The sequence below is a fragment of the Nerophis ophidion genome, linkage group LG25 (genome assembly GCF_033978795.1).
Source record: "Nerophis ophidion isolate RoL-2023_Sa linkage group LG25, RoL_Noph_v1.0, whole genome shotgun sequence".
NCBI lineage: Eukaryota > Metazoa > Chordata > Actinopteri > Syngnathiformes > Syngnathidae > Nerophis > Nerophis ophidion.
Genome location: NC_084635.1, coordinates 25,654,994 through 25,677,115, shown reverse-complemented (window position 1 = coordinate 25,677,115; position 22,122 = coordinate 25,654,994). Strand labels below are relative to the sequence as shown.

The window sequence follows — 22,122 nt, the reverse complement described above, 5'->3', positions numbered from 1 at the left end:
AGTGCACATATGGACACCCTTATGTTTGAACATGGTGTTTGTTATGGGTGCATTGTGAGCTGGGCGACAGCAATAAATACAGTCATACTTTTTTTAGATCTATTTCAAAATGTTTTGCTTCACATCATGTGTAGATTCACTTTCTAATAGTGGCTCTGTTGGAAATACTAAACTAATGTTTATTTTTCGTCATTTCAGTCCAATATGTAGATGAAAGTGTCATTACCATAACATCATTCAAATTAACTGACCAGTGACTACACAAGCAAAATATTTCGGAAACGTTTGGTGGATTACACACCGATGTTTTCATATTTACAGTTAACTTATTATAAATAATTTATGTGAATAATATGTGTTGTGACAGAGATGACATTGCGTGGTGGAAAAGACAGCACTTGTTGGAAAAGATCATTGTTAAATGATATTCGCCCTTATTTTCCTTGACACAAAATGACATCAATTATGAAACGTGACATTGTTATTTATACTTAAAAATGATTCCCATTTAAGGAGAAACCTACAAGCAAATTTTGGCAATTTAGGATCTGTACAAGTCCCAAAAATTTCAAATCAAACCATGGAGCGATGGGGCAAATATTTAGAAAGCAATCTTGCCTTCCTTCATACTTCCTTCGAATGAGCCGTTTTTTCCTAATTGGTGACGTCAGTGGATATCACCATATTTGGTAAAGTTTTAACCGAAGAGCTTTGCGTGAGTTTGCCATTACATATATACTTGTCAATAGACTGACAATGGAAGCACTAAAAACTACAACATGGCTGACAGGGAGAAGACGCAGTCGAAGTGCAGCCCACAAAACGGGGCTCCCTGAAGAGACGGTGAAAATGCTGCCTGAAGATGGTCTGTAAAACATTATCTTTGCAAAATTTTTACCAAGGAATCACTATTACCACAAGTAAGTGGTTTAAATCATAATATGACCCTCCAAAGCCCTCCACACAGCTTTTACTTACACTAAGGTCCTAAACAACGTGTGCAAAATATTAAATAATTTGTAATATGAGGGGGCATGTTGCTTGTCATTTACTAACCCTGTGTGTGCAATTGAAAATTATTTAAATTAGGGTTTTGCATGTATACGGGGCTTTTACCATTGAGATGCTTGATAATTTTCCGCACATTTACGTAATATTGCGCTTACCTGTCTGCGATGTGCTGAACCAGCAGCACAAATCTGTAATCAGCAACACCTTTTTTGAATTGCAATCTAGACAACAGAAACGTATGCACACTGCACATAATTCTGTGCGTGAGGCTGTGGATCACATCACCAGAGCATTTGTCTGTCTGGAATGACTCAAGCGCAAGAAAATGCACTATGAAAGACGTCTTTTCATGTAGGAGATTTTTTATAGTAATACATATTTCCTCAATAAATAAACAAAGTACATTAGAACAATGCTAGCAGACGTCAACATGCATCAATTTGTTTTAATCAGCCCCATAAGTTATCCAGCAGCAATAACATTATAAAATGATGTTACTGAATAAACAATGTGTCCAATATCTTTTTTATTTCTGACCGTCCAAAATGTTGACACACTCACGTAGGACGGAGGATTCTTGTCTTTCAATTATCTTTATTTCAAGTTCAAGGTGCTGTTTATTGTCCATTCTTTAACATGTACAAGACATATAAGAACTGAAATTAAATTTTCAGCACAGTCCCAGTAAGAGCAGACATATATCACAGGGAGACAGGAACAGGACCGCCAACGGATCAGCAACTTACGGCGCTCCTCAAAAAAGGTGGCACACGGGTGATATTGGGGAAGAGTAAAAAGAACATCAGTCAAAGGCCGGGGGTCCAGACTGAGGCCAAGGGAAAAACCTAATTTGCCATAGCACACATAAACATCTTACATATAATCTCAAATGCTTGCACAGAGAGGGGGGGGGAGTTGGAGCCATGGAGGCCGGCTGCTGCCAAAAGGCGCTACTCAGCCATCCATCAACCCGAAAGGGAATCAAGCTGTGGGGAAGGCAAGGTGTGGGGGTAGGCCTGGAACCGTTCTGCATGCAATGCAAACAAAGTTCGACTCCCCGGTGTTGTTGAGGTGGGAGGGAGGTCACAAGCATTCATCATTGAGGTGTCTTCGGTGGATATTTTCAGAACAGCCTTCTTCTGTTTTGAGCAGCGTCAAGGCTATTCGAGGGAGTCAAATCGTAGATTAGGATTGTTGTTTTTCTAAGTGAGCAGATATTACAAATGCCTGTCTGTTCTATTTGTCCATGCTGGCCCTCATATCCAATTTTTGCAATTCAACAAGCCTCTCCATGATGTCATTGCTCTTGCGATTCAGTTAAAAAATCGCCACAGTCTGTGATCCCACCCAAGCCTTCTATTGCGACGAACAGCCTTTGGGCTCCCTTGAGTGGCTGCCATCGTTTTAAGAATTTGACGATACAACAGAACAATGTCCCGCGATCACGGTTCTAAATAGGTAGATGTCTTCCACGTCCTCGACGGAAAGGACTGAGAGGCACATGATACTCCAATAGTCCCAGGAATCTCTCACGTACGTCGCAGCAATGGTTCCGCCAGGGCAGCCAGGCTCCCCAGAACCTCTTTTCCTCGTCGAAAAGATTTTGTCAATTGAGTCGAGAATCCTCCTCTCTGAGCTGCCACCTTACCGTGGTAGGGGAGTTTGCGTGTCCCAATGATCCTAGGAGCTATGTTGTCCGGGGGCTTCTATGCCCCCTGGTAGGGTCTCCTAAGACAAACAGGTGTGGGATCAGACAAAGAGCAGCTCGAAGACTTCTATGGATATACAACAACAGAAACTCAGTTTTCCCTCGCCCGGACGCGGGTCACCGGGGCCCCCCTCTGGAGCCAGGCCCGGAGTTGGGGCACGATTGCGAGCACCTGGTTCCCATGGGGCCCGGCCGGGCACAGCCCGAAGAGGCAACATGGGTCACCCCTCCAATCGGCTCACCACCCATAGCAGGGGCCATAGAGGTTGGGTGCGTTGTGAGCTGGGCGGGAGCTGAAGGCAGGGCATTTGGCGGTCCAATCCTCGGCTACATAAGCTAGCTCTTGGGACGTGGAACGTCACCTCACTGGGGGGGGAGGGGCCTCAGCTATTGCGCGAGGTAGAGAAGTTACGACTGGATATAATCGGACTCACCTCGACGCACAGCAAGGGCTCTTGAATTAGTTTTCTCGAGAAGGACTGGACTCTCTTCCACTCTGAGAGGCCAAGAGCTGAAATAGCATTTTTTTTTTGCCTCCGGCTCAAATCCTGTACGTTGGAGTTCAACCCAGTGGACGAGAGGGTAGCCTCCCTCCGCCTTCGGGTGGGGGGACGGGTCCTGACTGTTGTTTGTGCTTACGCACCAAACAGCAGTTCAGCGTACCCACCCTTTTTGGATACACTCGATGGATTACTGGAAAGTGTTCCCCCGGGTGATTCCCTTGTCCTACTGGGGCACTTCAACGCTTATGTTGGCAACGACAGTGAAACCTGGAGAGGTGTGATCAGAAAGAATGGCTGCCCGGATCTAAACCAGAGTGGTGTTTTGTTAATGGAATTTAGTGCTTGTCACAGATTGTCCATAACAAACCATGTTCAAACGTAAGGGTGTCCATATGTGCACTTAGCACCAGGACACCCTAGGCCGCAGTTCCACGATTGACTTTGTAGTTGTGTCATCAGATTTGCGGCCTCATGTTTTGGACACTCGGGTGAAGAGAAGGGTGGAGCTTCCTACCGATCACCACCTGGTGGTGAGTTGGCTGCGATGGTGAGGGAGGATGCCGGACAGACCTGACGCATTGTGAGGGTCTGCTGGGAACGTCTGGCAGAGTTTCCTGTCAGAGAGAGTTTCAATTCCCACCTCCGGAAGAACTTTAAACATGTCATGAGGGAGGTGCTGCACATTGAGTCTGAGTGGACCATGTTCGGCACCTCTATTGTCAAGGCGGCTGATTTGAGCTGTGGCCGCAAGGTAGTTGGTCCCTGTTATGGCGGTAATCCTAGAACTCGTTGGTGGACACCAGCGGTGAGGGATGCCGTCAAGCTGAAGAAAGAGTCCTTTCGGGGTTCTTTTGGCTCACAGGACTCTGGAAGTAGTGGACAGGTACCGACAGGTACGGTGTGCAGCTTCAGCGGTCGCGGAGGCAAAAACTCGGACTTCGGAGGAGTTCGGGGAAGCCATGGAAAATGACTTCCAGACGGCTTCGAAGCAATTTTTGGACCACTATCCGCCGCCTCAGGAAGGGGAAGCAGTGCACTATCAACACCGTGTATGGCGCGGATTGTGTTCTGCTGACCTCGACTGCGGATGTTGTGGATCGGTGAAAGGAATACTTCGAAGACCTCAATCCCACCAACACGTCTTCCTATGAGGAAGCGTGCCTGGGGAATCTCTGGTGGGCTCTCCTATTTCTGGGGCAGTGGTAGTTAAAAAACTCCTCGGTGGCAAGGCCCAGGGGGTGGATGAGACCCGCCCGGAGTTCCTTAAGGCTCTGGATGCTGTGGGGCTGTCTTGGTTAACAAGACTCTGCAGCATCGCGTGGGTATCGGGGGCGGTACCTCTGGATTGGCAGACCGGGTTGGTGGTTCCTCTCTTTAAGAAGGGGGAACAGAGGGTGTGTTCCAACAATCGTAAGATCACACTCCTCAGCCTTCCCGGTAAGGTTTATTCAGGTGTACTGGAGAGGAAGCTACGTCGGATAGTCGAACCTCGGATTCAGGAGGAACAGTGTGGTTTTCGTCCTGGTTGTGGAAGTGTGGACCAGCTCTATACTCTCGGAAGGGTCCTTGAGGGTGCATGGGAGTTTGCCCAACCAGTCTACATGTGCTTTGTGGACTTGGAGAAGGCATTCGACTGGGTCCCTCGGGAAGTCCTGTGGGGATTGCACAGAGAATATAGGGTACCGGACTGTCTGATTGTGGTGGTCCGCTTCCTGCACAATCAGCTTGGTCCGCATTGCGGCAGTAAGTCGAACACGTTTCCAGTGAGGGTTGGACTCCGCCAATGTCTGTCCTTTGTCACCGATTCTGTTCAGAACTTTTATGGACAGAATTTCTAGGCGCGGTCAAGGCGTTGAGCGGTTCTGGTTTGGTGGCCGCGGGATTAGGTCTCTGGTTTTTGCAGATGATGTGGTCCTGATGGTTTCATCTGGCCGGGATCTTCAGTTCTCACTGGATCGGTTCGCAGCCGAGTGTAAAGCTACCGGAATGAGAATCAGCACCTCCAAATCCGAGTCCATGGTTATCGCCAGGAAAAGTGTGGAATGCCATCTCCAGGTTGGGGAGGAGACTCTGCCCCAAGTGGAGGAGGTCAAGTACCTCGGAGTTCTTGTTCATGAGTGAGGGAAGAGTAAATCGTGAGATTGACAGGCCGATCGATGCGGCGTCTTCAGTAATGCGGACGCTGTATCAATCCGTTGTGGTGTAGAAGGAGCTGAGCCGGCAGGCAAAGCCTTCAATTCACTGGTTGATCTACGTTCCCATCCTCACTTTTAGTCATGAGCTTTGGGTCATGACCGAAAGGACAAGATCACTGGTACAAGCTGCCGAAATTAGTTTACTCCGCCGGGTGGCGGGGCTATCCCTTAGAGATACGTTTAGAAGCTCTGCCATCCGGGAAGAGCTCAAAGTAAAGCCGCTAATCCTCCACATCGAGAGAAGCCAGATGAGGTGGTTAGAGCATCTGGTCAGGATGCCACCCGAACGCTTCCCGAGGGTGGTGTGTAGGGCACGTCCAACCGGTAGGAGGCCACGGGAAAGACCCAGGACCCGTTTCGAAGACTATGTCTCCCGGCTAGCCTGGGAACGCCTCGGGATCCCCCGGGAAGAGCTGGACAAAGTGGCTGGGGAGAGGAAAGTCTGGGCTTCCCTACTTAGGCTGCTGCCCCCGCGACCCGACCTCGGATAAGCGGAAGAAGATGGATGGATGGATTGATTGAGTAGAATATCCAGCTAATCACTTCCATGTCTGATGTTTAGATATGGAGGACAGCGCAGAGAAAGAGGCTTCAAAAAAGTGTAGACAGGACTCCTTGCGCTTTCTTTGCTGTCTCCATTCTGCCACCATGTTGTGGAACAGTGCTCGTTTGCACGTCCTTCTGACACATGCTAAATAAAACGCTAAATATAGCTCGCAAAATTGTGCATGCTAAATAATTTTATTTATATCTTCTCTTCCCAGTATTATGGACGTTTTGATGATTTCTTTATATTTTGCATATTAATGAAGAAAGAGACATAAAATGGGGTGCACGTAGGGCTGGGCGATATATCAATATACTCGTTTGTCTCTGTGCGATATAGAAAATGACTATATCGTGATATTCGAGTATACGTACTAACGCAGTTGCTTTTAGCTGCTGGCATTACACTACAGGTTATTCTCGCTCTTTCCTGTCTCTCCTTCTCACAGACAGACAAGCGCACCTTCTTACACACGTCACATACTGTCACGTCATACGTCACATACGTGTACACCCTCGCGGAGCAGAGAGGTAGTAGACTGTCTGATGCTAGCGCGGCCGTGCGAGTGGTAATACGAGAGAAAGAAGGTGCGAATCTGGTAACAATTGAAGGAAAAATTAATTCCAAACAAAAACAGCAGGGGGTCCATCGTCTGGCGGTGGTTTGGCTTCAACTGGGAATATGTCGAACAGACAACCGTAATTTATCAAGTGTGGGACAAAACGGCGTTGCTATAAAACGTGGCATTACTGCTACAGTAATACTGTATGTAGCATCATTTGAAAAAGTCACCTGCAAGAGAATGAATAGTGCTTACTCCGCATATCAACATCTCTGGTCGGTGCACATGCCTACACCATCAAAATGCCGAGGCAAACATTTCCAGATCAAGACCGTATGAAAAAAATAGTGATTTCTTTAGTTGTGGTTTCCTGCACAAAAGTTTAAAATGAGCACATAATAGTGCAGTATGAACAAGAATGTTTTAATGTAGACACATATAATCCTCATACAATTGTGATAATAAGTATCATGTGCTAATTCAAGGCTAAGGCAAAATATATAGATATATATTGTGTATCACAACATGGCCTAAAAATATTGCGATATTAAAAAAAGGCCATATCGCCCAGCCCTGGTTGCACGCCTTATTCTGCGCACTTAACACATGCAGTCTACTTTGCATGTTCTTTGTGTATGCTTTCAAGTTTGCACATGTCTTAGTAGACACACACTTTTGGTTAATCAGGGTCTCTTACAGAACTCCCCGCAGTTCTGTAAGTGAACCGAGAAATGGCGACAGAACACTGTGATGTCAATGTGCATTCACCAGGAATAACGAGCACAATATTTATTTTTCTTTTCTTTGTTTTAAAGGAGAAGTATTGTGCAAAACGAACTTTTCTTACCCACCGGTAAGTTTTTTTTACGTATTGAGGATCTGCATAAGTCTTAGAAATTTGAAATAAAACCATGAAGACATGGCGGAGATATTTTAAAACAATCTTGCCTTTCTTTTTACTTGATTTTTTTAAACCAAAACATATAACTTGAACACCAACGGCACGTGCACACAGACACTAAAGCAGTCCCTGAAAAGCAACACTCAAATTGTTACGATCAGATACGATATATTTAGAGAAAAATAGCTATCATTAACTAACAACAGACAAAGTTAATGCACATGCACGAGAAATATACAGTATATATACTACATATATATATACTTTATATATATATATATATATCTTGTGCAGGAATGCCCAAAGTGGGGCCTGCAATGTATACTATATATACAGTACATACATACATAGATACATATATATGTATATGTATATATATATATATATATATATATATATATATATATATATATATATATATATATATATATATATATATATATATATATAAATATATATATATATATATATATATATATATATCCATCCATCCATCCATTTTCTACCGCTTATTCCCTTTCGGGGTCACGGGGGGTGCTGGCGCCTATCTCAGCTACAATCGGGCGGAAGGCAGGGTACACCCTGGACAAGTCGCCACCTCATCGCAGGGCCAACACAGATAGACAGACAACATTCACACACATACACACACACAGATATATATATATATATATATATATATATATATATATATATATATATATATATATATATATATATATATATATATAAATCTGTGTGTGTGTGTGTGTGTGGATAATATCATTACTAGGGCTGGGTAAAATAATTAAAATGATCGATTATAGATTGCTATCTTTAAATGTTTACAATGTCGATTCACAAGGCAAAATATTTTTTGCCCTCACAACCCTAGTCTCTCTGGTAGTCTCATGTGTGGAGCATAAGGGTGGGCGATATGGCAGAAAACTTTAAATAATTAAAGGATATTTGAAGGTAGTTGCAGATTTGAGACACTAAATGGCAGTAGTGTAAAAGCAATTAAACACTACACGGACTAGTTTGAGAAGCTACTCATTAAACGGACCCATTGGAAGTGTCAGGGTGTTACCACACGTCTGCATTCTCACTCCATGCAGTGAATCCACAGCAAGACAGAAAGACGGGGCAACCACACTAATGTTATGAAAGCAGCGTATGTGTGTATGTTCTCCTTTAAGATTGGCATTGTGTACTGTTGGGTAAGTGATGTCAATGAATGAGCGGAGGAGTGACCAGAGCAAGCAGTAGCATGCACGTGCAGAATTAGTGGCGACTGGCGAATGTATTTGGTTGTGTCCTGTAAAAATAAGAATAAAGCGACTAAATTGACACGAGTTGGCGGCCTGGTCATTTCAACCCGAAAGCCAAGCTTAACAGACCCTTTGTTGGGTAAAGTAAAGGGTGTTACCCACGACGAAATCGTTGGTCCTGGAAGGAACTTCTCCTAATCACTCCTCAACTACAGTCTGGGACTGGGAGCCGAACAACCGGAAAGGTGAAACACTTGGTAGTTCATACTGTTACATGACTGGCTGTTTGCGTGTCCCTCCGGTTACTCAGGGAATACTGTTAACTGATTGGCTTTTAGCGTGTCCCTTCCATTGCTAAGTGACACTTTCTGTTTTCTGTTCGCTGTGTTCCCAAACTGGGTGTGACTTCATGAAACAAATCTTGCTTCATAATTTGTGGTTTATTGTGACCAAAAAATATAAATATATATCAAATATTTTATCGGACACATTTTATATTGATATCGAGTATGTGTCAATCGCGATATATATTGATATTGTATTATCAGCCCAGCCATAGTGGAGCGTTTGCAGCAGCAGTGTCATGCTGACTATGCTAATGTTAGCTGCCAACAACAAACTAGTAAAAACAAAAGAGAGTGAGTTACTAACTCATTATATTATCACCCAATTCTCCCCGGACGTTTAAGATACAAACAGTAAGAAAGGCTATTGCAACTTTTGTTGGCAAAGATTTATGGCTTCACAAGCAAAAGCTGTGCAATGCTATGTTATGATCAGACAACGTAAACATATGACTGAAACTATTATTATTATTGATTGTATTTGTAACTGAAAAATGGATGGGGGCACTTTTGTTTCCATTTTCATCTCCCACATGAGGCGGCGTCAAGTGTGCCAGAAAAAAAGAGTTCGGACTTCGAATCAATTTGTGGAATCGAATTTTCAAAATGGAATTGATTTTAAAATACGCAGCCCTAGTCATTACTTACTAAAAGCCCTGATATAACGCCTAAAATACATTGTAAAGTTAGGGCCCTCTGGGCATCCGTGTAATGGTTGCAAACAGTGTGCGTATTGTTACACAGCCGTGGTCATGCGTTAGCTGGAGGCTATCCCAGTTTGGATAAGATTTAATCCCCAGACAACAGGTACAGTTGAGAATAATATTGTCTGTAAGATTTGGTATTACTTACATATTATCCGATAATACTGCTGGTGCTGAAACGGCGCTCGGGCCAAATCTTTAAAAAGAGAAAAACATAAAAATTTAGTTGATTAAAGAATCCCCTTTTATTTTCCTGGGAGGACCTGACATGCTAGTTGAACAGAACAGTAATTTAAAATAGTGCTGTTAAACGATAAAACATTTTCATTCAGTTTAATCACGGATTGTGGTGGTTTCATTTCTATTTTTCACCATCATGTTACATTTTGGCATGACCCCAGGATGATTTCCTCCCCAAAAAACGTCACTTTGAGCAGGGGTTCTTAACCCCTTAGACCCAACTTTTCCACTACAGCGGGGCCTGGGTCTCACTCAAATATTTGCCCTGAATTAGTAATTTTACTCTTGATTTTAATAACATGACCAAGTCATGTTATTAAAACATGTTATTCTGCCTAGAATATACACTGAACAAAAATATAAATGCGACACTTTTGTTTTTGCTCCCATTTTTTGTGAGTGAAACTCAAAGATCTAAAACTTTAACTATATACACAAAAGACCTATTCATCTCAAATATTGTACACAAATCTGTCAAAATTTGTGTTAGTGAGCGTTTCTTATTCGCCAAGATAATCCATCCCACCTCACATGCTGATTAAACAGCATGATTATTGCACAGGTGTGCCTTTGGCTGCCCACAATAAAAGGCCACTCTGAAATGGGCAGTTTTATCACACAGCCACAGATGTTGCAAGTGTTGAGGGAGTGTGCATTTGGCATGGTGACTGCAGGAATGACCACCAGAGCTGTTGCTCGTGAATTGAAATGTTATTTTTCTACCATAAGCGGTCTCCAAAGGAGTGTCAGATAATTTGGCAGTACATCCAACCAGCCTCACAACCGTAGGCCACATGTAACCTCACCAGCCCATGACTGAAACTAGCCACCCGGACAGCTGCTGCAAAAATTGGCTTGGATAACCAAATAATTTCTGCACAAACTGTGAGAAAACATCTCAGGGAAGCTCATCTGTATACTCATCGTCCTCATTGGGTTCTCGACCTGACAGCAGTTTGTCGTCAAATGCTCACAATCAATGGCGTCTGACACATTGGAGAGTCGTACTCTTCACTAATGAATACTGGTTTTCACTGTTCAGGGCAGATGGTAGACAGCATGTGTGAGGTTGTGTGGGAAAGTAGTTTGCTGATGCCAAACGTTGTCAATCGAGTGGCCCGTAGTGAGGGTGGGGTTATGGTATGGGCAGGCGTATGTTAAAAACAACGAACGCAAGTGCATTTATTTATTGATGGTATTTTTTAATGCATAGAGATACCGTGACAAGATCCTGAGGCCCATTGTTGTGCCATTCACCGGAGGCCATCACCTCATGTTGCAGTGTGACAATGCACAGCCCCATGTTGCAAGGATCTGTACACAATTCCTGGGAGCTGAAAACATCCCACCTCTTGCATGGCCAGCATACTCACCGAACATGCCACCCATTGAGCATGTTTGGGATGCTGTGGATCGGTGTAACGACAGCGTGTTCCAGTTTCTGCCAATATCCAGCAACTTTGCACAGCCACTGAAGAGGAGTGGACCGACACTCCACAGGCCACAATCAACAACCTAATTAACTCTATGTGAAGGAGATGTGTTGCACTGCGTGAGGGCAATGGTTGTCATACCAGGTACTACACCCCTGATAAAGCAAAACTGCCCCTTTCAGAGTGGCCTTTTAATGTGGGCAGCCTAAGGCACACCTGTGCAATAATCATGCTGTTTAATCAGCATCTTGATATGCCACACCTGTGAGGTGAGATGGATTATCTTGATTTAGATTTAGACAGATTTGTGAACAATATTTGAGAGGAATAGGTCTTTTGTGTATAAATTAAAAGTTTTAGATGTTTGAGTTAAACTCATGAAAAATAATAATAATAATAATAATAATGGATTAGATGTATATCGCGCTTTTCTATTGTTAGATACTCTAAGCGCTCACAGAGAAGTGGGAACCCATCATTCAAATTGGAGCAAAGACAAGACTGTTGCGTTAAGAGTTCAGACACAAAAACATATCTCTATTTCCTTAACCTAATTAAATCAATGTTTTTGTAGAGCTTTTTATGAAACAGCCATCCTACTGATGTGGGTCGCAATTGAATTGTTTCTAACAACCAACATAATAGTCTCAATTTAAAAAAAGCACAATTCTTACACAATGGGATTTTGATAAATGTGTATACATTTTGCAGCAAAAACAGATAACTCCAAACAACATTTCTTTGTAAAAACAAACTAATCCTGTTTGGTGCCAGCTTGGCCCTTAAATTGAGTAAAAACAGACACGTTTTTTTTTTTTTCTCGAAGAAATGATTATTCCTGTAATCATTAATTACTTTAATCCAAACAAACACATTTTTTTGGTGATCCTTGGACAAGGGGTTCGGGGATTTACGCTGCATTGTGACATCATTACATCGACAGCTGCATCACAAGACAACGTGGCGAAGACAAACCCAAATAGACTGGCTGCTGCAAGCAGAGTCCCACGACGCCTGGCCTGGAAAGACTGGCGATCTGCGACCATACACAGACTGTACCATATGCTGTTCTTGGAATCTGCCCCCTCCCAACTCCATTGTGATCACTCATGCTAATAACATGATGCTCCAAACCATGCAACTTGAGAAGGCCCAACAAACTCTCGACTCTAAGCCCAACTGACCTCCAAATAACCCACTGATTGTTCAACTTTAGAGGCACAAGCAACGGTAGAGCGGGCATGGTGTTCATCCAAAACAACGTCATCCACAGCTGGTCTCCGGAGCAGTACCTTCCAGGCAGAAAAAGTGTCTCTCAAAAATTAACTATCCTGGATGAACAAGTTTCAGGACTGGCACTATGCAAATATTGCCTGTGACTGCAAATGTCTGGTCCAAGCAGATGTCAATCCCTTCTCATCTGACCCTTCTGTACTCATCACTCCAGACTACCATCTTCCAAGATACTTGATGTAAAAAGCTGCGGATAGAGTGGATCACTGGACACTGAATTTTCCTGGGCAATGAACTAACTGATGCAGAAGCCAAAGAGGGTCAAAATCCCCACAAGATAAGACAACTGCTGACACCGCAACAAGACTTGCCATCATCTGCTGGCTAAGCAAAAACTCTTATGCCAAACATTACCATCTAAAACAGCTCCTCTCTGGCAGACACAACAAAGAAGAAAAGGACACTCTCAACAAGGCCGAACGAACAGACCTCCCCTGGTTCCGCAGAGGTCACCATCCAGCGATCTGTTGATAGTTACAGGCTTCAACATCTGTTGACTCTGTGGCAAGAGTCAGTTGAGCATCCATCCATCCATTTTTTACCGCTTGTCCCTTTTGGGGTGGCGGGGGGGGCTGGAGCCTATCTCAGCTGCATTCTGGCGGAAGGCGGTGTCCACACTGGACAAGTCGCTAGCCATATCTGGCTAAAATGTCCAGCCTTCCTTGTGGACCATTACTTCCACCAAATGGGGACATCCCTTGACAAGCTGATTACCTCTCCTGCGCAGGTACAGCGCTCCTGAGGACCATCCTCAGACACCTCTGGTGGTGCTACAACAACAACTAGGGCAGAGTAAACACTCAATTCAGATCCCCATTTGAGAGAGTAGCGGCTACACACGTATCTTGTACATTGGGACGGCGTGGCGCAGTGGGAGAGTTGCCGTGCGCAACCCGAGGGTCCCTGGTTCAAATCCGACCTAGTACCAACCTCGTCACGTCCGTTGTGTCCTGAGCAAGACACTTCACCCTTGCTCCTGATGGGTGCTGGTTGGCGCCTTGCATGGCAGCTCCCTCCATCAGTGTGTGAATGTGTGTGTGAATGGGTAAATGTGGAAGTAGTGTCAAAGCGCTTTGAGTACCTTGAAGGTAGAAAAGCGCTATACAAGTACAACCCATTTATTTATCATTTATAATGTACACAAACAATAGACTGCATATAAATTTGGAACACAGCATCATCGTTTCCACAGCTTTTTGGTTGTTAGAGGTAGAGTGTTTTAATGTAGAGTTCTAAATCTTTTTCAAAGGCACAAAAACAGGTAGGGTATTGAGAAACTTACATTTATGAATCAAAACTTAGCCAATAGTATAATGAGGTTGCAAAGGTAAAATTCCTTTTCAAATTTTTTTTCAATACAGTGTAAAACCAAATATGTATTATTTAATATATATTATTGTTTTAGTTGTTTAAGAGATCAGAATCAGAATCAGACATACTTTAGATATTCCTGGCTCTGAATTTGTTCATTGCTATTTTTATGATTTCGTGCATTACTTGGTGCCGTCATCATTGAACAAACATGTTACTCATCAGTTACTCAGTACTTGAGTAGTTTTTTCATAACATACTTTATACTTTTACTCAAAGTAAATATTTGGGTGACTACTCCTTACTTTTTACTTGAGTAATACATCTCTAAAGTAACAGTACACTTACTTGAGTACAATTTCTGGCTACTCTACCTACCTCTGTCTAATTTCTACGCACTGATAGGTCTCAGTCCATGGCCATGACTTTCCACAGAGTCAGCCACGCCCGCCATGGACGGACAGCTGTTTATTTTATATGGGTTAGTTTTCGGAGCAGGTAAAAATAAAACTAACTAATGAAAACAATGGCATGTGGACTAAGTTGATAACACAATTAACTGAAATTTTAGCTAACGAATAAAAACGAGACAAAAATGTAGACAGAAGCGAAATCCGGTCATATATAATATTGTCTTGTTGATGGGTGGGACAAGTTCAGAATATATCTAATGACACCCTTTTTAACAGCATCATGTGAAAGAGGGGTGGGGTTATTAGTTACAAAGGAGAGCCAATCAGATGATTTTCCTGGTGAGATAAGGACATTTGATGTATCAACCCCTGTACCAACATATATGTATGAATTTAACATGATCCACATTGTAATATGTGTACACTTGGGAGAAAGTGAAACAGACACATTTTATTTTACTGCTATCATGCCATCAGCAGGTGAGTCATCTATCGTGACGTCTACACAACTTTAAGTTAAAGCTAATTCTACCAAATTACTTCTTTAAAATGTTTTATTTTTTTCTGCCTCGACGAATGCTTTATTTAACGCTAACTCTAAAGGCATGAGAACGTGCTTATGTCACATACGCAACAAAAAGAAGAAGAAATGTAACGATTCAAGACAGGAATACTGTATATGTTGGCGTATTACGATTTGGATTGATTGGAATCAGACAGGATTTACAGTAGTTGTTGATAAGGTCCCCAACTTCGAATTTACATTATGGAGGAAAATAAAGTCCTCTTCTCTTTCCAGTACCACATGGAAGGGATCGGTTTTAAACTACTTATTTGTCCAGCTTACTGTATTAAAAATACATTGGATGCTAACTCTGTAGCTCGCTAGCTTCAGCGGACTTTTTTTTTGAGACCCTACTTTGTTAACACAGGCACGATGAAGCAGCACTTTTATTGTGAAGACAGTAACTGTTCACTTTTGAAGGCACATGTTTGGGAGAGAGAAGCCGCGTTGAAAGAAAAAGTTTTTCACAAATTCCTGTCTATTGGCAAGACCTGTTGCCGTGTATGCCAATGAAGTGACGATTGTGATCTCATAGTGAAGAATGATCATGTTTAAAGTTTATGGTTTTAGTGCCTGGCGATCAACCCACAACCCCCTGAGATAGACTGGTAGCTCTTGATCGACGTAATGGGCACCCCTTGGTTTACAACCTTGTCAAATCATATGAAACCATGTGTTACTCACAAAGATGATTATTTATTTAACACTCAAACCCATCCATCCATCCATTTTCTACTGAATTTGTTTCTTAACTAAACTGTCAAGAAAATTAAAGTGCAAATAAAAACACAGATTCACCAATTTAGTCATTTAAGAAACTTCCTCTAAGACAGGGGTGTCCCAACTTTTTCTACAGAGGGCCGCACACGGAAAAATTTAAGCATGCAGGGGACATTTTGATATTTTTTATTTTCAAACCATAACAAAATATATGTATTTTTTTAGAAAATCTTTTTATCAGTCACTAAAATTTTAAAAATAAGTCAAATTATTATTTTTTATTTAATGCTTACAGTACATCTCTATATCAACTTGAGGTTGATATGAAGTAAAACAAATAAGGTTTTATGCATTTTCTGTCAAAGAAAACTTTGATTTTTATAGTAAAACTGAAATATGCAGTATTTAGATAGATAGATAGATAGATAGTACTTTATTGATTCCTTCAGGAGAGTTCCTTTATTTAGCAATTAAAGCCCTCAAAGATCAATAATGCAGGACACCATTGATTATAATTATTAAATATTTTTCAGTAATCACAGTGAAAAGTTAAAAAAAATCTTACTAACTATATTTGAGATCCGAAAGGTTCCCCATAAAGTGATACATTTTTAATAGTTTTTTTTTTTACTTTTAAAACTTAAATTTCAAGCTCAACTTCCGATATATCTGTCGATTTTAAGTTTGAACCATTATTTTGTTTGTTTTATACTCTTCTGTCAAAACTTTGATGTTTTTATGTGGCAACCACACAACATATGCAATATTTTTTCCCATAAAATGTTTTAAAGTGATATTTTTTAAGTAATAATTCATTATAACATAGTTTTTTTGTCTTTTTTTATTTAGCAATGGAAAAAAAAAGAAAAGAAAGACAAAAGGAACGAAAATCTGCCTGCATGGCTGCTTTGTGTCAACATTGCCACTTTTTCCTCATTAGATTTCACCTCATTCCACTTTTTTTAAATGTTTTTTTGAATTTTTGCAGTGCTATCAATTTTGCCATTTTTTCAGAATGTGTTGCGGGCCGGTAAACGATTAGCTGCGGGCCGCAAATGGCCCCCGGGCCGCACTTTATACACCCCTGCTCTATGACATTAGCTCCAAACTTCTTATGTTTGTTTGAGATTAACATTACTGCCACAGGTGGTGAAAAAGTATATCACAACCGAGGCACTGTGTCACACAGGAGCTAAAGCGGAAAAACAAATAATTTGTGTTTGCCCACTGGGGGCGCTTGAGGCCAAAACTGTGGTCCAATCATTAAGAAAACACAGACTTAGAGGATGTTAAAATTCTCCATATCAATTCGGAACAACAGAGTGTAACTTGAAAAATGCTTTGGAATTGGTTTATATTTCATGATCACTGATTTGCTCATTTTGCGGTCAATCAAAAAGGGTTAAAGCCTCAGACAGATCATACAATCATAATGCGGAAGCTAAGCGTCCAGGCTAGATGAGGCCAAGCCCACTTTCTATACATTTTCAGAGACACCCAACTAGGGCCGGGCAATATATCGATATACGTGATATATCGCAGGTTTGTCTCTGTGCGATATAGAAAATGACGATATTGTGATATTCGAGTATACTGTACGTTCTCACACAATTGCTTTTAGCTGCTGGCATTACACTACAGGCTCTTCCCACTCTGTTGTCTCTCCTTCTCACAGCCAGACAAGCGCACCGTCTTACACACGTCACATACTGTCACGTCACATACTGTCACGTCATACGTCACATACGTATACACCCTTGCGGAGCAGAGATGTAGCGGCATGGGTTACGTTAGCTGTGATGCTTGCGGTAATACGAGAGAAAGAAGGCGTGAATCTGGTAACAAATGAAGGAAAAATTAATTCCCAATAAAAACAGCAGGGGGTCCATCGTCTAGCAGTGGTTTGGCTTCAAGTGGGAATATGTTGAACAGACAACCGTAATTCATCAAGTGTGGTGCTAAAGCGTTGCTACCAAAAGTAGCATTACTGCTAATATGTAGCATCACTTGAAAAGTCACCTGCTGGAGAATGAAGAGTGCTTACTCCAAATGTCAATATCTCCATTCGATGCCACACGCCCACAAACTTTTGCACAAAAGTGCACTTTAGTAGTTTTAAACTATTGTAATGGCGTTCTGTACAAAAAGTGCACTTTAATTTAGTGTTGTTTTGATATGTAATTTTAGTGACATCTTGCACAAAAGTGCATTCATAGCTTGTTTTAAAATGTCTCTGACAATCTTGCACTTTTTGTTTTAAAATGACATGGATGTTTGTGCCACTGTTTGATAACTGTTTAATAAATACAGCTTTGGTCAATTGACTTAGCTGTGATTTCCTTCTTTGCATGAAAGTTTAAAATGAGCATATATTAATGCAGTATGAAGAAGAATATTTTAATGTAGACACATAGAATCATCATACTGCTGTGATTATATTAGGGGTGTAACGGTACACAAACATTTCGGTTCAGTACGGACCTGTTTTGTACGTGGGGACTGGAAGGAGACGACACAACGAAAGACTTAAGGTTACCAAGTTTATTGTAACCTTTGATGATTGTGTGAGATGTGTTATGCTACTCTAACTGTTGGTTGCAGGATTAAGTGTAAAGTTAACCATGTAAATGAAGCAAGAGGATGTTGTACATGCGTGTTGAATGAAACCTTCGTCTGGTCAAGGAGGGATAGGCACAAGGAAGATCCGGGGACAGGCAGGAGCTCGAGGGCAGGCAGCGATCAAACATGGTCCGAGTCTAGGCGAGTGATCGAGGATTAAGACAGGCAACTGCAAGGAGGACAAGGGACAAGTCAACGAGGCAAAAGGCACAAGACAAAAGGAGGTGAGGACAACGAGAGGGAAGCCAGAGACGTATATGCTTACTACAAGAGTTAACGACGTTCCGGCGCGGATTCCACGGAGTGACTGGTTCTTAAGCTGTCTTCCTGAATGCTGCCAGGTGCGATGATTGCTGACAGTCGACAGCTGCAGCGAAGCGTGGGCGTGAGGTGTGAGGCACTTGCGGGGGCGTGTCCTGGCATGCTGCCAGACAGAGTGTGGGATCTTGCTGTGGGAGAATCTCGGGTTCGAATCCGCGTCGTGACAGTACCTCGGTTTAGAGGTCACGGTTCGGTTCAATTTTGGTACAGTAAGAAAACAACAAAATATAAATGTTTTGGTTATTTATTTACCAAATTTTTAAACAATGGCTTTATCCTTTTAACATTGGGAACACTATAATAATTCTACCAGCGTTAATCCACATCAAACTGCCTCGAGTTGTTGCTTAGATTAAATAAAATGACAAAACTTTTCTTCTACATATAAAAAGTGCAACATTAAACAGTTTCAAATCAACTCATCATGCTTAATTCATTACAACATTTGGGAAGCCCGTAGTTTAATTTTATTATAAAAATGTTATATTTTTATCAACATGTGATAGCAGGGACCCTGCCATTCAAAACTAGGCTGCTGCATCAGTAATGATTAATATAATTATAGCTGAAAAAATAGTACAATAGCAATAGGAGAGAGTATTCATCACTGAATACCATGGAGTTCATGTAGGCTTTATGATGCACTTACATTACTATATCAACTATCACTGACAGAAACTCTTCATTTAACATAATGTCCTTTTTTGCTGCTTCAACACAGCTCAATCAACACTGTCCGTAACACACACACACACACACACACACACACGCACGCACGCACGTGCACACACACACACACACACCGCACAATGAGCTAACACACACACTGCAAAATGAGCTAACGTTGCGCTAAAAGCCAATTAGCCCTCACCTCAAGCCAAGACTGCGAGTGAGCTGAATGTCATGTTTCTAGAATGTCAACGGGCTCATAGTGATGTTACTAGTAGTTGACTTGGAAGTGTTTAGTATGATTTGAGGAGAGTACGCTGCCTAATGCTTACCTGCTAAAGACCTATCTGCTCGACGCTGAAGCGCTGACTACATGTGTGGAAACTCGTTCGGTACACCTCCGCACCGAACCGAAACCCCCTTACCGAAACGGTTCAATACAAATACACGTACCGTTACACCCCTAGATTATATATATCAAGTGTTCATTCAAGGCTAAGGTAAAATATCGAGATATACAGTATATCGTGTATCGCGATATAGCCTACAAATGTTGAGAATATTAAAAAAAGGCCATATCGCCCAGCCCTACGCTCAACGCAATGACTCTCTAGTTTGGCTGCAGTGGAAAAACCCACTCTATGCTCCCCTTTTGAATTCAGTGGAGACTCAGTTTCAACACAGTTTAATGCACGAATATGAATGAGGAGAAAGTTGCATCAGCCATGGCAAATGTTGCTGATTCCGAATAAAATTCAAACACATTGAAGGGCCTATTTAGTAAGTTAAATTTAAACTAAAAAAATTGACCACTTTTTTTTTTTTACATCTTATGGAAAGCTGAGCTTCTTTTGGAATTATATAGCAATTGTCAGTAATTACTACAAAGTGTACACATCTGGAAGTGGACTGACAGAAGTATTCTATTTGAGACACAGTCTTAGCTTTTAGAAGTGTGATGTCTAGACAGATCGTTTGTCAATTCCAGGACATAATGAAAGTCAAAACAGAAAAAAATGTATTTCTCAATGTTTTTTGTTTGTTTATCTTTACAGCGGTTGCCATCTTTGTGGTTGCTCGCCATAACATCCAGTCAGCTGCTCGTACAGAAGCCTGTTCATTCCCACCTCACATGCTGAAGACAGAATGCCGATCATAAGCAATGCCAACCACGACTTCAGCACCTATTCAATAAGCACTGATGACAGTAGCCTCGACCGATTCTTCACTGAGATCCCCGAGACAGAGACCATTAAGGGAGTATATTTTCAGCAGGCCCAGCTACTGCGTGACCCCAAGGCCTCTTATGTGGTTGATCACACTCTTCAGGTTCTCATCAACGTCGGGGGAAATCGATATACCTTCCCCTGGAGCACGTTGGAGAAATTTCCCCAGAGTCGCCTGGGACGCCTGCGCTTCTGCACAACGCCGGAGGAGATCGCACACCTCTGTGATGACTATGACGAGACATGCAAGGAATACTTTTTTGACCGCAACCCGACTGCTTTCCGGGTCATCCTTAACTTCCTCGCAGCGGGAAAGCTGCGTCTGTTGCGGGAACTGTGCGCCGTATCTCTGCACGAAGAGCTCGACTACTGGGGCGTCGATGCGGGTCATATGGAGCGGTGCTGCCGCCGTCGCATGATCACCCGTGTGGACGAGGTGGCAGAGCGAGAGCGCAAGGAAGAGGAATGGAGACAGAAGAGGCTGATCCTGAAGAAAAGCCCAGCAGATATGGAGAGAGGCTACCGCAAGCTGATCTGGATGCTGCGGGAAGTGGTGGAAAACCCTCACTCTGGGTTGGCGGGGAAGATATTTGCCTGCCTCTCGGTCATCATGGTGCTTGTTACTGTGATCAGCCTGTGTATCAGCACCATGCCAGATCTCAGAGATGAAGAAACTAGGGTGTGTATGCAACACTGACATGTTTCTCTCAAGCAACTTTTTACAAGGGTTTTTGACAAAAGGTGGATTTTTCCCAGTAATTCCAAACCCCTGTAGTGCGCTAAACAACGGTAGAGAACATTAAACTAGTCACCCAAAATAGAGTTGTTAAAATAGATACAGTCAAACCTTGGGTTTCATATGCCTCATTTTTCGTATTATTTTTTTTTTTTTGACAAAAATGTTCGGCAAAAGTTTTTCCCCAGTTTTTGTATACTATTTCGGTTATCTTAGGGCCCAAAATTGTGAATGACAAACAGGTATTTTTGCTCGCATATCATTCCGCTGAATTGAGCGTAAAATAAATACGCGTCGGTGTGTCAATCTCTGTACTTTTTTATTTAGTACAACTAAAATAAGCCACCATGTTTTCAAAGAAAGTTGCAAGTGTCAGCACTTTGATAAAGAAAGTGGGCAACACTATTGAATTTCAGAAAGAGATTGTAGCAAAGTACGAAAGTGTGTGGCTCTTCCCTTACCATCGTCGTTTTTGCCAACAAGAGTCTTAAAAAAAATTACACATTATGTTAGATGCTCATATATGCTTTTCATTCATCATTTCTATGTATTTCATATTTTTTTGTTAAAAAGTTAAAATTAAAGTCGCAACGATAGTCACACACACACACACCAAGTGTGGTGAAATTATCCTCTGCATTTGACCCATGCCCATTTTCACCCCCTGGGAGGTGAGGCGAGCAGTGAGCAGCAGCGGTGGTTGTGCTCGGGAATCACTTTGGTGATTTAACCCCAAATTCCAACCCTTGATGTTGAGTGCCAAGCAGGTAGGGAATTTGTCCCATTTTTATAGTCTTTGGTATGACTCACGATCTTCCAGTCCCAGGGCGGACACTCCAACCACAAGGCCA

The 22,122-nt window shown here is 42.2% G+C and overlaps 1 protein-coding gene across 2 annotated transcripts in view; it reads left to right on the top strand.

Moving 5' to 3' along the window:
- The window catches only part of LOC133543016 (potassium voltage-gated channel subfamily G member 4-like), a 37,006-nt gene that overhangs the window by 4,284 nt on the left and 10,600 nt on the right, over nucleotides 1-22,122 (top strand). For both annotated transcript variants that reach the window (XR_009804279.1, XM_061887371.1), the window contains exon 2: nucleotides 20,365-21,214. Coding sequence is in view for 1 of the 2 variants with exons in the window: in XM_061887371.1 (XP_061743355.1) it covers nucleotides 20,456-21,214 (759 nt within the window). In the remaining variant the exon portion in view is untranslated. The remainder of the gene's footprint in view (nucleotides 1-20,364; nucleotides 21,215-22,122) is intronic.